We start from the raw sequence: 16,260 nt of genomic DNA on the forward strand, positions 1-16,260 counted from the left end.
GGGGGGGCGAGTGAGCGTGCCGCACGCTAGGGATCATCACCCAATTCACCCTCTCCGCTCCCTCTCAGGGGACGGCGGCCGCGGCTCGCCAGAGGCCGGGTTTGAATGCGAAAGGGAGGCCGAGGTGTCTGACATTTGCCCTGCACGAGGCACTCCGCTGGGCGGGCTGCGGCTGCTGAATGCAGCTCGGTGGGGGCTTGCGGCCGGGGGCCCGGGTGCGAATTGAGGCCAAGCCCTAACCGAGAGATTTAAAAAAAAAAAAAAAAAAATTCAGGTCCATTTAAAGTTGCTGCCGGAGCGCGGCTCTCATTGGTTAGGGGAGAGCTGGAGGAGCAGGGACACACACAGTGCGTGCAGCCTTCACTGCTGCTGCGCTGCTGCTAGAGAAGCTGCTGCTGCTGCTGGAGTTGTCTCTGCTGCTTTCCCTTGCTGCAGCAGCACAAACGTGACTTCCAACATTTTTATTTATCTTCTCCTTTCAGTCCCTTTCCTTTTGCAAGATGTAACTACAGCTCAGACACTAAGGACGTACAGATCGCTTAGGTGGCTTGGGAAAGAGAAAAGGGGATATCAAGGGCGTCGTTTTCTGTGTTAGGGAGAAAATTTCCATTATGAATGTTTCTGCAAAGTGATTTTTTTTTGTTTGCTTCGCATTCGTCCTTCTTTTTTTTTCCATTCCCCATATCTCGGATTTATTGGAAAGAAAATCACGTTGTGAGGAAAGAAAGTCGGATTACAAGATACTACTACAAACAAAAACTGGATTTTGGGGGGGTATTTTAACAAAAAATTGTTGCGGCTTTACTTCATGAAGCAATTGTCCCCTTTTGCAATCAGAATTTGGATACCAGAATGAGTAAAGAAAGACCCAAGAGGAATATAATTCAAAAGAAATACGTAAGTGGTTATAACATATATCATTTAACTCCCAGTTTTAGGAAATGGCAGTGAATGTCAAGTTTATAGCTAATCCTGCAGCTATAAAGGTTTGAAACAAATGACTAGTAATACTGATTTTTATTTTCCTTAGGTGTGGGGGAGTTTCAAAAACCCTTTTAAATTCTAAAACCTTCTGCCCAGTTTAGTTATAAAGCCAGATTTGTGTAGCGATACCTCAAGTGAATAAATGTATTGACCTCAAATGACACAATCATAATCTAGTTTTAGATGAAAGGCAGGGAGCTCAAGGGGGGGCTGCTGCGATAATGTTACTAAACTGCTTTTTCATTTGGATTTATGAATAATGCACTTTACATGCAAAATAACATGTTTTATATGTGTGTATTTATAGTCCTGTTTGGTGAAGACACTATGGTTGTTGAAAGCCTTTTAAGTTGAAATCGAATGTCTGGTTATGGCGAGCTTGTTTCTTGCACTACCACATCAAATGTAATATATGTGATCGTTTGCTTATCTGGCTTGCAATAGAAACCAAACCAGTCGGGGATCATGTTACAGGGAATGCGTTTGTTAGGATTGACTTTAATAACAGGAAAATGGCTTGGTTTAGTTTAAAAATGCATGATGGTGTCTCGAAATGCTTGAAGAATATGGTATAGTTCAGGCTGTACACCTATTTTATACAACTGCTTAACCAGACGCTTGAAATAGTCAAACCCTTTAAACATATACGTTTGCAGGGATAGTTGATTTTTGGTCCTGCTTCAGCTATATTTTGATTGGCATAAGGCGAGTCTTTAAGTTTGGAAAAACGGAGGGGATTCGTCAGATATGCAGCAGAACTAATAATTATTTTTATCTGCATGTTAAAAATAAAATATTTCATTTTGTTCAGAAAATGCTTACTTCAAGATATGAGATGCAACACTTTTAAAGAAAAAAGTTGTAGAATATGCTGTATTATCATTTCTGGCTTTTTTCCGTGAGGGGTGTATATATGTATTTTTTTTGGGGGGGGGGTGACCTTCGGGACCCTTTTTGCCTTGTTTTAAAATAGATTTAATAAAAGGTAAATTGACTTAAGATGCCTATTTCTATCGATGTTTGTCTCTTCTCTTTAAAATATAATTTAGAGAAACGAGGGGTTAGGAAAAAATTAAAAACTTAAAGGTATTCTGCACCGAATTTACGAATTAAAAATACATCCGCATTGCAGAGGAATTGGGAGTCTGAAGCGGACTAGTTTAAAGTATTGCATCGAAACAGGAACATTGTCTAGAAAGTCTAACGAAACATGTAAGACGTGCACGTTTCCCAGGCAGTGAAACAAAGCAGAATGGGGGAAGAATTTGTAGTGTTTAATTAAAATAAAATAACCTATATTTTAAAGCCACACCACGTCTGTACGAGTGAACAATAGAATCTTCCTCTGGTTTTGCCTATCGTGCTTGTTAAAGAATTAATAAAACTACTGTCACCCCCACTCTTGCCCAACAGGCAAGGTATGAAAGAGACCTGTGAGCATGGTAGGGAGACAATGTATCCTGTGTTCACAAGTTTAACTTCGGAATGGAGGGAAATAGCTTTTGGGGAGGGGGCAAGGGAGTGCAGGTTACTGTGTTCCTCTGTGTGGGGAGCGGGGAATGTGTGGGTTGCTGCACTATTGCAGTGAGTAGCAGGCACAGACACAAGCATGGCTGCGGCGGCGGCGGCTGCTGCTGCTGCTTTGGGCTGGCCTGGTCGATTTCCCATGCATCCTCTCGAGCAGCGGCAACAGGTTAAGCGGAATGTCATTACGAGACCCCGGGTTCCCGGCCACTCAGCCCAGTCAGTGCCAGGTTCTTGTTGTTGTTCTGTGACGTCACAAAGGGAAGGGCCTGGGCTCGGTGGAATCTTCGTCTCATCAATGTTCTGATTTCCCCCTCCCCCTCCTCTGTGACGTCAAATGTGAGGCGGGCCGCTTAGGCTGGGGAAGAGGGGGAGTCACGAGGGCACTGGCTGCTGCTACTGGGGAGGATGTAGCTCTGGCACCCAGCACTGTTCTCTCCTCTTACCAGGTGAGCAGGTGTAGCAAGCATTGCATACACAGCAACTTCTATCAACCTCTTTCTCCCTTCCTATTAAGTGGAGTCTGAGCCTGTTTAATTTGGTTCAGAGGAGGGAGCTAATCTACCTCATCTTTAGGTAGGAGGTACACTTCCCTGATGCCCTTTAAGAAGAAAGGGTTAGTCATTCTATTTTTCCTACGTGGTATAACTTGATATGGTAAAGTAGAGGCACTCCTGTGTGGGTTGGTGGCACAGGGGGTGAAGTTGTACCAACAGAGCATGGCACCTTTCTTTTTTTTCTGAAACCTCTTCAAGTATTGCAGTGTCATAGTAGAGCATCCTGGGCAGCATCTTTCCTTTAATACACACACATGTGCACCCACTCAAGTCTTTTGTCTGCATGTTTCAGTCCCAGGCATGGTCACTCACACCCCAGATTTGAACCACAGCTCTCAGAAAGGGCCTCCAGTTCCTGGCATTTTGTAAAGACTTTATTTAAAAATATAAAAAAGTGAGTTTTGCCTTTGATAGTGCGCACTCTATCTTTTTTCCATTTAGCTAATCTCACACAGCTTGTCCACCTGAACTCCCTCCCTCAGAGGGACACAGTTGGTTTTATTTCATGTAAAACCGTTCAGGCACTTCACAAAAATTTTAAGTCTGATCCACATGCTAATTGCTTTGGAGGTTTTGCTATTTTAGGGACACTGGAACATTTGTGTTTTCAGCTCATAGTTACTCAAATAAATCAATCACTATGCTAAGCAATCTCTGATCTGTCTATGGAGGAGCTGGCTTGTAAGGGATTATGTGACGTTCCCATAGTGGAGTATAATGATGGTCTTCCTAGTGTCATAAATTGCCTATATTGCTGGCTACATATGATGTTTTACTGCAAGGATGAATTTGAAGTAAGATATGATGTTCCTACACTCGTCGGTGACACAAGGAGACAGGTCAACTAATTGTCCAGTCCAAAAAAAAAATAAAGTACTGTTTTGTAGGCTACTTAGCTCTGGTCTTCAGATAACCACAAAGACTGCCACAATGTAACTAGAGTCTGTTGCTGAATGCTGAAAAGTAATTGTCTGAAATGTACCCTAAAAACAAAGACTCACACAGCACAGTGTTAAGGCTATTGCCTTGAGGCTTAACTTGCTGTTACGCAAATAATCATCATAACCAAAAGTTTATTTAAACCTCTGATGTATTACACTGGGAGGTGTTAATCCAAGAAAAAGGAAACTTGTGTGTCTTATTTTTAAAATGTTTTCACTTAATTTTTAAAAACCATACTGATTCATACAAATTTATCTATCATCTCTTCACCCTCCTCCCCCTCAAACATCTTTAAATATCAAATATTACTTTTTGGCTCAAACCTCAGAAAACTGACAGCATTGTAAAGTATCAGCTGTGAAGCCAGATTCTGTTCAGTGTGCACTGGGAATTAATAGTTCTTAAATCAGAAGCTTTGAAGTCTTAAATATAATTTCATAAGTTCATTTTTCTATCCTTTTTTGTGATGTCTTATAGTAAATCCAGTGGTCATCGTGGTTTAGTTTTTGAAGTAACAGACCTTTATTACTGTAACGAAATACCTGTGTAGTTCTGCCATGGTAACAGATGGTGAAATATAATTAAGTAGTAATGACACCACTGTCTCCTTGTGTGATTTGTGTGTCTGTCCTTGCAGGGGTAAAAGTGACACACTCCACATAAGGACAGCCTAGGTTTGTCAAATCAGGGGTTCAAAGCCTAAAGAAAATTAGTAGATTCTAGAGGTCTGAAAAGACATTGATGTTTTTGAGTAATGCTTTGGACTGTGTAATCATACAATATCCTTGTGACATCAATAGGAAAAAAAATTGCTTCATACATCCTTGAAACGTAGCCTTCTCTGGGATGGAACGTGGCAACTGCATCATAATGCACAACAACAGTATATAGTAGTTTCGGAAGCACGATATACCAGAGCCAACGGAAACTGCACTGGGGAATTTATTTAGGAAAAATGTATCTCTGGTGGATTTTGGTAACGCCTGTTGCCGTTGCCCTTGCCATCCTTGCACTCAAGTGCTATCAGTTTTCTAATTTTCAAAATTAGATGGGGCCTCTGTGTCCTCTTGGAAGAGATACAGTGCTTGATTTGGCACTGATGAGGAGGAAGACAGTGCTACTTTCTGAATTACTGACACCATAATCTTCCAATGAAAGGAGGGGCAGAGCTGCTCTGTCCTGGTTGAGCCATGTAGTCCTGGGGGATAGCTTTAACAAATAAGGGGAGTTCAGTTCTTATGTTGTCTTAGCTCTTATTTTAGGGGTGAGGAATAAGCTCCTCCATCAGTCTACTACAGATAGTGCTTTTACATGCCTGGCTGGGATTCTGATTTATTTATTTATTAAATATTTCTTTCAAGGGCTAGATATAATCTTGTAAGGACTCTGTTGTCAGCCCTAAGGGCCCTTGGCTAGCATTGTGGAGAAACTGCTGTTAAGTACCCTGTGCTACAGGTATTCCACTTTCCCTGCTGGGCTCTCTTTGTCTCAAGGCCTCTTAAGTTTGGTCAGGACAAAGATTTATTACAGCATCTTTCTCCACAAAATAACACACACTTTTCTTGTGAAGATTTGTAGCTAAAGCTTGAAGGGTGCAACTCCATGGAAAAACTTTCACTATTCAGATGATCTGGTTAAGTCTGGGCTCCTTCCTGAGCTCTGTTAGTTCCCTTGAAATGCTTAATGCAAACCTCTGCTTCATGGCCACACCACAGCTCTTCTAGGTCTGCAGGCTTTGGGGCCTTTATTCCTTACTGGCCAGGTGAGTAGGCTGCTGGTATTGCATATGAGAAAGGGGAAGGCAGAGCTGAAGAACTACTTGGGATCTCTGGATAAGGCCAGGAGGTGATCTAGGCTTTTCCTTGGGCTGAGTTTACATCAACAAATGTCAGATAAAATAATGTAATTATTCAGCATTGTGTGAAAATTGGCTACAACATGTGTAATTCAGAGAGCTAAGGATCTAGTGGTGTACCTAACAAGCATATGACTTATCAGTGCTTACCTTTTCTTGTTGCTGTGAATAATGTCTAGAAGAGTTGTCTATTATTGATGGGAGGGATGGGGGGAGTGGCCTCTTACTTCAACCAGCTTCATGGGCTAGAAACAAAAAGTGTATAATTTTATACAATATGTTCCAGAATTACTGATACTAAATTAAGACAATAGCAAATGGTTCCTAATTGTTTTAGTGTTCATTGGGTGCTTTCACTGTTGTAGTGAGGCTTAACAGGCCTACTAAGCTAGCATTCTAGGTATAACCTCCATTTTTTTCTAAAAGGAACAGAATAATACTTAGCACTCTGGATGTTAAAGCTTGGTACAAACATTAACTGATCCTTGCAATGAGAGAGGTAAGATTTGTCCCCATTTTATTGTTGCAAGACCTAGGTCTAAATGACTCAACTAAAACAGCACAGCCCTCAAGAGAACAGACTAAACTAATATCCAGTGTTTCTGGATTCTAGTACCATACTCATTCTGCTTGATTACAATGTCTAACTATGGTAGACAGCATCAGCTGTAAAAGAAGTACAGGTACTTCACATCATTTAGAGTTGCAGCCCCATTGCACTGTATGTTAGAGGAACACTTTTTCAGCATAATCTAAAGAAATAATGAAGTCTGTATTTAAGAATTTGCACTCTTTCTGTGTTTATTTGAATAGAGATCTGATATCTTGCAGATGATGGAGATAATTTCTTATGTTGATTACTCAATGGAGGGAGTACTTAATTAAGCAGATCTCTCTCATACCGAAGAGCAAAAGGGACTCTGCAAGATTAAAATTCGGATTTTGGCGTTCTGTTTGCACATGTTGCTAATACGGTCCAATTTATATGAAACTGAGAGTGGTGGGAGGGAAATCTATTCAGTGTTTGTTGTTGTAAGGCTTCTTTTTATTTCATTTGGCTTGGACACTGAAGAGATTCTAGTCATTTTCGGCTTTTCTTATGCACTAGAACAGTATTACAGTATTTGGTTTGCAATAATGCAGAGGAAGGCTAAGATGAAACTGCAAACAGAGAGAGAAACATGTTTTGCTTCTCTATGATCAGGAGCCAGTGTTTTGTGCAGATGTGGAGAATAAATGCATTGCAGCAGAATCTAATTTTGCATTTAAAACAAGTATTTAATTTTTTTGAGGCCTGATGGTTGTGAAAAAACCTATCCAAATGTAAACAAAGTTTAACTGATACGCTGTCTGAATGAGAGTGCAGACAGCCAGAAACAATAGCTCTGGTGGATTTGATTGACTTTCTTAATCTAAAGGGGATGTTAACTTTCAAGTCTAGTAATACAAATTTCTGTGTTGTCAAACCTGAACAGCCTCCATATATTCCGAGGTATCAAGAGCCCCAAATATCCCTAGCCAACTGCCCAAACCTTCAGCTTTTCTGAAAATGTTTGATTCATCTATTTGTTTTCAACACAATTCTGTAGCACATAACACTTAAAATTTAGAGACCGTGTAAAATAAATTGAACTTAATATCAAATGATTAAATACCAGGGAATAATGTACTTATCACTCACTTTCATATTTAATTTGATTAAAAACCACAATTAAAAAATGATGTGACGCTCCCACAGTATCTGCAAAGTGTTCAGAATGTTTTCTGTAACACTTAGGTCCAGTTTGCTATGGAGTACATGGTGCTTAATTTAAGGTATATAAAGAAGGTACATAAAATATCTAGGGTTCCCTTAGATCTTTTCTGAGGTGTTGCTGATTTGTCACCTTTAGGGGTATTGAGTATAGTCTTCCCTGTTTTTGCTACAGAGAACTAGAGAATATTATTGGGAGCTTTCTTGGTTCTCATTTGAGCAGGCAGATGTATTTCAATCTTTCATAAAAATGTCTCTTTTTAAACATTTGTAGGTTCAAATAAGTTTTAAACCATCTGATTGAAAAGCTCTTCTTTCAGTTGCTCAGGTTTCACTCTTTCCTCTCTTGTAATGATGTTCTGCTAGTTCATGTTGAGGGTTTTCATCTAAAAATAGAGCAGTTGACACCTGGTATTTCCCGGTGTGGAGGTGGCAGTAGGGGAGGGGAATGGAATAAAACTTCTTTTAAAACAGGAGTGAACATTCACATATTTATTTTCAGGATGCTTATGCTAAAAGCTTGGACACGTTTTCCTCTTGTTCTTCACTTTAATATGCAGATGAAGAGTCTGATCCTCTGAACACTTATGCTTAAAGTTCCTTATGTGTGTTGACTTGATGTAAATCGAACTATTCACAAGTAAAATGAATCATGCACATAAGTGTCGGCAGGATTGGGACCCAAGGATTGGAGCCAAACGTGCTCTGAAACCACCACATTTCCCATTGACTTCAGTGGGGAACTTGGATGGTCAGAAACTCTTAAGATCAGGCCTACAAACATTTTTAAAAATCTTTTTAAATAGTTCCTGAAAAAATTCTAGCTAGTATTAGGAGCTTGGCTTTTGAAAAGCTAAATGTAGTACCTAAATGTACTGCTTGCATGTGCATAAGAAGCACAGATGTACCATTTAGCCAAGAACTGCATTTGGAAAAGCTCTGCTACTCTTTCCACCCTAAAAATAAGGAATTAGCTCCTGTACTTTGATTTCTCTCTGGTCATCCTTCCCGTTCTCCTCCTGAAATTTTATTGATTCACTTTCTTTCCTCTTCTTTCTTAATCCTGTGCTCAACCTTTCTTTCAACTCTCCACTAGAGATCAGGCCTGTAGAATGAAACCAATATCTAGTCAGTTCCAGTTTAGTGCCTGATGGATCACAAACTGGGTGTGCAGTCAGATTGTTTGGCAGTGATAAATATTGCATGGGGAAGTGTGGGAGTACCACAGATAATTTTTTTAATTTCCTTATTAGACTGGTGACTTGAGTGACTCTAACTTACTATATTTTTAACCTTCCAAAATGCGTCTCTTCATAATGTTTCTGGTCTTTTCTGCCTGGATTCTTGTGATCCTTTCTGGCAGATACTCTTTTTCCTCAAATTGTTCTGTAAAAGGGTAGCTTTGAATGTGAGATCATTAATGAAGTGGTGTTGTATCTGTGTGTCTCAGGCTAGTAGAGAGACAACAAGGTGGATGAGGTAATATCTTTTATTGGACCAACTTTTGTTGGTGAGAGAGGCGAGCTTAAAAGACACAGATACAACACCACTTCATTAATGATCTCGCATCCAAAGCTACCTTTGGATGTGAGATCTGAGACTATTACCTCTGAGAGACAGATTACCTCTATCTCTCAGACCATTAATGGGTCATTTCTACTTTCTAATAATAAAATAAATCTCACTGGAAAGTCATGTCATGTTGCAAAGCCCTAACAATGTTGTGCTTTACCATGTCCCTAATTTCTGCTTTTTATTCTTCAAATATGTCTTGCTAGTCTGACCTCTTTTGGATGGTGTGATGGTTGCAGAAGATGGAATATTTAGTTCAAACAAATCGATGATACAATTATTTTTGCATACAGAAAAATCCATGGGCGTTCTCATCCTGCAGTAATCTACTAAATTTAGAATAACTATACAAACTTTCATTTTTATCTTTTGTTGCAGATCAGTTTTCCAATCCTATCATTCTTTCTTAATTTGAGAATACAGGCTTTCAAACTAATCAACTGTTTTAACTGACCTCTGGAAAGATGTATCTATGCATGAGCATTGTTTTACTATACAGGTTTTCAGTGAAAATCATTTTAACTTTGTTCTTTTACACAAATTGGTATGTGTAGAATAAATACGCACTTGCTGGTATTTCTATTTAATCCAGAACAGAGTGCTGTGCACACCTTTTATTTATGTATTTATTTTTTAATAGCCTACTCTTCTCTGGCCAACACCCAGACTATTTGAAGAGGTGGGGGACAGGGATCCAGGGAGGTACAAGAGAATCCCCCCTTTTGAGAATCTGAGCTTCCCTAGCACCTCCATGGGCACTGATATGGTATGCTGTTCTGCTCCTGGATTTTGCTGAGGAGCTGACTTTTTTGTACTGGCCTTTCGACCTGGCTTTTCTCCCCTAAAGCTGACTGTGGGAAGGGAAGGGCTGTCTTCTCTCCCCTTCCTATTTTTCTGCGTGTGTGTTTTTTCTTCTTCCCCTCCCATGGAATCATGCCTTGCAAGCTCTGGTATGGCTCAGTTTTGGGTAAATTCTACTTTTGTGCTGGGTGAACTTGACTCTGTCAGCAGGAATCTTGCCAGTTTCACTGTGATGTTATGGGCCCTACTGCAAGTGTGTGCTCACTATTTGCAGGCATTAAATTCCTTCCTTCCCCTTTTCAGAGAATTAAGATATGTGAAAAAACAGAAGTGTATTGCCAATCTAGGGCCATGTCAGCATACAGCCACCACAGTTACTAAACCGCTTGTGTGTGTGTGTGCGCGTGCATTCTTGTCATGGTGCGCGTCCTCATCAAGAGCGCTTGTATTGATTGTATTATCAGCATGGGGTGTTGTGGAACGGCTCCTGAAAGCCAGTAACAGTTAACTTAAGCAATACTGTGTCTAGATTCTAGACATACACTGCGTTGAGCTAGTTACATCGACCATGACTCTATGGCACTTGGAGAGGTGCTGTTACTAAATCGACGTAGAGAGGCACTCGTGGGTGGGAGCCAAATTTAAGTGAAGAGGCTTCCACAGCTAGATCAAAGCAGGGCAGTTTATGTTGACGTAACCATGTGGTGTAGACCAGGCCTGAGTAATTAAGAGTTTGTACCTGAGTGTGGTGGCAGCCTATCTTAAGAATACAGAAGGGAACCTGAGAGAGTTGAAGTGCAGCACTGTAATGAATCCCACACAACATTGAATTATTTTTGACAACACGACTGCTAAAATTTAAAAGGTGTCTGTGAATCTTGGACACGCGTTTGCTCAATGTTTAACCCTATTAAATGATTGTACTTTTTATTGGTTTTCATACCTGCTGTCTTAACTCTAAATGTGCTTTTCTGAAACTAGTAACCCATAGTCCCAAGAAGTTTTTACTCTAGAAGTAGCATTTAGGTTTCAAAGATGATGTGACTTAAACCAGCTTATATATTAGTGTCTCTTTATAAGATGGTTGATTTGGCAAAGTGTATGTTTTAAAATGCATTACTTTCAGTTTGTCCCAACATTCCTCCCGCTGTCCCGACACATCAAATTGTAAGCCAAATTTCTCAGCTCTGGAGAGTCAAGATTGCACACACACCTCATAATACAAGTTTCCAGGTCTGCTTGTATGCCAGATCAATTAACTCTTCTTAGCACAACTAGAAGTGGAATAGAATTGCATATGCTTCCGTTTCAAGGGTACAAAACTCAGGCCAAACTTTGAGTTTGGAAAACTCCAAGCCAAATGAAAAGAGAGCATTTTCTGATATTGGTTGTAAAGCTGTCCACTGGTCTGGCACATACCTCTTAACTGCAGTTCCTTTTTGGTAGAGGAACGATACCAAACTAAGGGACTTGAAGTGAATTTTCACCAGATAAATGTGAGTTGAAAGGGTTGCAGTGGGGAGGAAAGACTAAGTGTGTGTGTGTGTGTGTGTCTGTCTGTCTGTCTGTCTGTCTCTCCCTCTCTCTCCAGGTATAGTGATGGTGATAAAACTCTCATGGCTCATTAGACATCTGGAATTTCTATTGGATGACTAAAATATAAAGCAGAAGTTAACCTGTTCAGTTAGTAGTGCTTTTAATAAATGATTGGAAGAAATAAGAGTCTGTCTACTACTGAGACTGTTTCTTAGATTTGAAAATTTTTCACTGTGCATTGTTTGCTTATAGTTATTAAACATAGTGGGTACGTGGTATATATGTAAGAGAAAAGGCTTTGTACTACTTTAAACCTGGAGAAAACCCCTATAGATGGGATGTCCCCTTATCTGACTGACTAACATTTATTTCTTTCATGTAACAAATCATATATTGATTGTCATAGCTGGCAAGTCATTCCGAACTTGGCTTTTCCTTCTTTCAAAGATTTACCGTTAATACTGTATCTTGATTAAAGCCACAGCTAAATAAATGAGGAAAGGCAGACTTTGTTTAAAAATAAAAAAAGAATTTTAAATAGATGGAGAAAGACATGATGTCAGACAGTGCATGGCTTTAGGAATTTTCCTGCCCGTGGTGGGTTTCAGTATGTGAGCCTCCGGGTATGTCTACACTGCAGTGAAACATCCTTGGATGGCCCATGTCAGCTGACTTGGGCTCAGGCTGCAGGGCTGTGAAATTGCAGTGTTGACGTTTGGGCTTGGACTGGAGCCTGTGTGTGTGTGAGAGAGAGAGAGCGAAATAGTTATTGTAACAATTTCAGTATCAAGATTTCTGAGGGAGGGAGGATGGCCTTGTGGCTTCTTTAGTCTGGCTGGTGTAGAGCAGCAACTACAATTTCACGTGAAGGTGATCGAGCCAAATGGCTACATCAGGAGTAGCAGATTTTATTGCAGTAATGCCTCCTTCATATTTATAAACTGGGCAGTAGGTAGTGGTGATAAGTTTGCAAAGGCCCAGAAATAGGAGTTGGGAAAATGATTTCCATTTTCTGTCCTACCAGATCTTCTGCTGATCATGTTTTACATTGGTTATTTGCCTTGATTTCAACTATTTTACCTATGCTAGTGCTATTTTGGAGGGAAGTAGCTCTTATGCAGCCTCCTTGGTCCACAGTACCCTCTCCAAGGGAGGAAGAGGGGCTACTGCAAGAGCACCTGCTTCCTTTTTTTCTCCAAGCCTGAAAGGAAAGCAAGGAGCAGTGGCTGCAACTCACTTTTGGGGGCAGTGGCACTGGGAAAAAGCATAGCTGAAGGAGAAAAAAGAGTACATTTGTGTTCATTCCCATCCTTCAAGTGTGGCTCAAGAATTGTAAGGTGGTAATATAATCCCCCCCGCTTCCCCAGTTTGCATCTTTGCATGATACCATGTAGAATTAGGCAAATACTGCTAAATTTTTTTGGTCAATCCTTGTTCACTTTATTTAAAAGTATGGATTTGCTGTGGCCATGTTCACCCTTTTCATGTTCATTTTGTGAACATTTGTGCAGTTTAGTTCCTTTGATATGAATGATCAGGGAAAGTGGATTTCATAGCCACGTAACTAAGGATTCACAGAAATCATGTTTTAGATACACATGTCCAAACATTAATTTATGCATTCATCCAGTCAGGAAACAAACAAACAAAAAATCATGTGAATTTACCTGACTATTCCAAGTGCATGGATAGTTATGATTAATGGGCTTGGAACACTCAGTCCATCAACAGAGGAAATTTAAAATTCACAAAAATTTGAACATGGTTTTTAAGGACAAACTTAAGGAAATTGCAGTCTGCTCATGGATATTCTACAAGTAGAAAGAGGCTAAATTATTAGTGACAAATAGAGCGCCAGAGCGGAATGAACACTTTTAATTAGAAGTGTTAATATTTGATGCATACATTCTGTGTACCTGTCCTATTCTGCCCGCATATTGGTATTTAGAAACACCTATCTCTTCAGACAGAAGTCTCCATTTTGGTGCTTTTTCTGTTGAAAGACATCTTTTGGCGAAAACATGGCAGTTTGCCAGAAGACTGAATATTTGTAAGAGAAAAGGTACAATTGTTACTGGGTTTTTTGTTTATGCCCTTAGCCAAAGGAATATACTACAACATATGTATTTAATCTTTTTAATTTTAATGAAATTTTAAACTGAAACTAGAAAATGTATTATGTAACAAACTTAAGTCCAGTTTTATCTGTCTTAAACCCATGATGGGGTGTGTATTAAAGTGGTCTTTTTCCATGTCAAATAGTTTCTATATCATTACTGCTGACAGGTCTAATTGTGATACGCACAGTTCAAACGTAAAGCATAAAGAGAGTATGCTCTAAATAGAAAAGACAGAGGACAAGGTACAGGAATTGATTGACCTCGTCCAGGGTCACATAGGATATGTCTGTGCTGCATTACAAAACCTGCGCAGGGAGTCTCAGAGACTGGGACTGCAGACTCCGGCTTGCAGGATAGCGCTAAAAACAGTTGCGTAAACGTTCAGACTCAGGCTCAGAATCCCACCCCTCTCCCCAGGTTTCAAAGCCTGAACTCCCCCCTGAGTCCAAATTTCTACACAGCTGTTTTTAGAGCTGTAGCATGAGCCCGAGTCTGTAGACCCAGGCTCTGACACTTGCTGGTGTGGTTTTAAAATACAGTGTAAGCGTACCCATCGAAGATCATTTGGCTGAGATGTGAATAAAACCAAGGTTTGCAATGCTCAGTCCAGTGTCCCCTCTCCTAGGCCATGCTGGCTGTCAGTGAATTTATTTTACATGATTCTCCTGTCTGGTACTTCATGATGTGTTTAGTATGAAAGTAAACAATAACTGCATGCAATTCTAGTGCAGAAAATTCTATTCTTTTTGAGTGTTTTTTTTAAAGTATATTAAACGTTTATTCAGTTTAATTTATGTTATGTTATGGAACTTGGCTTAATGCTTTGAAAATGGGATGACAGTTGATTTCTGGTTTTCATGTGAGGATATAAGAACATCTGTTAGTTCAGTTTCTGAACCTTCTTTGCTCCTCCACATGTGCACCTCAAATTTCAGGTTGTGTCACTAGTGTCCTCTTGTTTTCCATGGAACCTTCCAGAACTTTGGGCATCTGTGAGTCTTAAGTGTACTTTATCAAAAAACTTATGTATTAACTTTTTGATAGTTTTATTATATAGTACACAAAGGAAATTACAGGTGATATTTCCTTTGTTACAGATAGTGAACTGAATTATTTCTGTTCATCATGTCCTTTTTAGAGCAAATAGATCTCATCCTCTCATGCCTAGCTTTTATTAATAGGTTGGAAGAAGAACAAGCTTTCCTGCTTTTTCAACTCCTGATTGGCTTCTTAAGTTTTAATAAACTAGTCATTGAATTGAATTGCTTGAATACACTGAGATATTCTCTCTGCACCTGTGGAAGAAGCTACTGCTGTCAAAAGATGGTTTAGCAGTTCAACAAACTTTGGTTCCAGATTCTTAGCCGGACTTCCACCAGTTTGACTTTTTTAAAAATGTGGCAGCAAACAAGTACTGCTGAATATTATTTTTTGTTTAACTTTAAATGATTTTAATAGCTTAGCCCTTAATATAAATTATATACCAATTTAAAATTAAGTGTTAAATTGACATTTTAAAATCTGTATTTTAATTTAAAAAATAAATAAGATTTTTATCTACCCAGCTGTTGGGATCTGCTTGCTCATTCCAACAGCACTAACAGCAGCTTTGTTGAATTCTTGTATTTTTGTGTCCTGCTCCCCCTTCTGGAATATTGTGGAATTGACTACATGGATCACGGGTTCAGCGCCTCTGCTGTAGAGATCAGGAGCTTGCTTTCTTTGTTTGGAGAGCTTTTTTTCCTATAATCATATTCCTTTCTCTTGGCTCTCTGGCTGCATGTACTTGTGCAATATCGTATCCTGGTTCAATGTGTGAACTAAAGGGTCTCCTACGGGAACTAAAGTCCCTGTGGGGGTAATTAATGCAAATCACCAGGGCAAATAACAGGTCTGTGGAAGTTCCACCCCCTGGGGAAATAGAATATACTAGTTTGACCTGGTTCAAGAGACCTGGCAAACAGAGAACTTGAAATGGTATCAAGGGACTGCCCTGACAGAGAGAGAGAAATTGCTCACACTCAATCAAAGAACTGACATGAAACTGTGACCGAGAGAGAGGTGTGTGAAGGTCCTGAAGTACTTTAATCCTATCAGGGTTGGTGGGTGACAGTTGGTAAGCTATACATCTGCAGTATGTTGCTTATTGCTTTGATGTTTTCTCTGTAATGCTTTTGGTGTGAATAAATAGTTCTTTACTCAATGAAATGATCACTAGTTAGCTCTGTCACTTGACCCTCTTAGACTTATTATCAGGGCTTCTGAAACTGTTCACAATAAATAAAAGCTCCCTCAAATGTGGCTTTGAATCTTTCCATCTGTCTCAGTGCTACTATGATTTGCATGGTTATGGCTCTTGCTGCACTTTGCCCAGCCTGTTTCGCCATTTCTTCATGCAAGGAGGTCTCTGTAGAGAGCTAGTGAATGTTTCCATAGTGGTATGACCTTTACAATCTTGACGGTATAGGTCTCCACCTTCTTGAGATAAAAACCCCCAAACTAGAGCTGTTTTCTGCATTTACATGCTTTGAGTTTACTTCAAGCTATAGCACACAAGTCCTTCAGTCACACAAGTGGAGCCTGAACGTAATGCTACAAGGCCTGGTCACCCTTTCA

General features: G+C 39.8%; 1 protein-coding gene across 1 annotated transcript in view; it reads left to right on the forward strand.

The window, feature by feature from the left end:
* The first annotated feature begins 222 nt into the window (after positions 1–222).
* Positions 223–16,260, forward strand: part of JARID2 (jumonji and AT-rich interaction domain containing 2) — a 307,425-nt gene continuing 291,387 nt past the window's right edge. Inside the window, exon 1 of the mRNA XM_077810603.1 lies at positions 223–897. Within this exon, the coding sequence (XP_077666729.1) occupies positions 853–897 (45 nt within the window). The 5' untranslated portion in view covers positions 223–852. The remainder of the gene's footprint in view (positions 898–16,260) is intronic.

This window comes from Eretmochelys imbricata, chromosome 2, assembly GCF_965152235.1.
Source record: "Eretmochelys imbricata isolate rEreImb1 chromosome 2, rEreImb1.hap1, whole genome shotgun sequence".
NCBI classification, from domain to species: domain Eukaryota; kingdom Metazoa; phylum Chordata; order Testudines; family Cheloniidae; genus Eretmochelys; species Eretmochelys imbricata.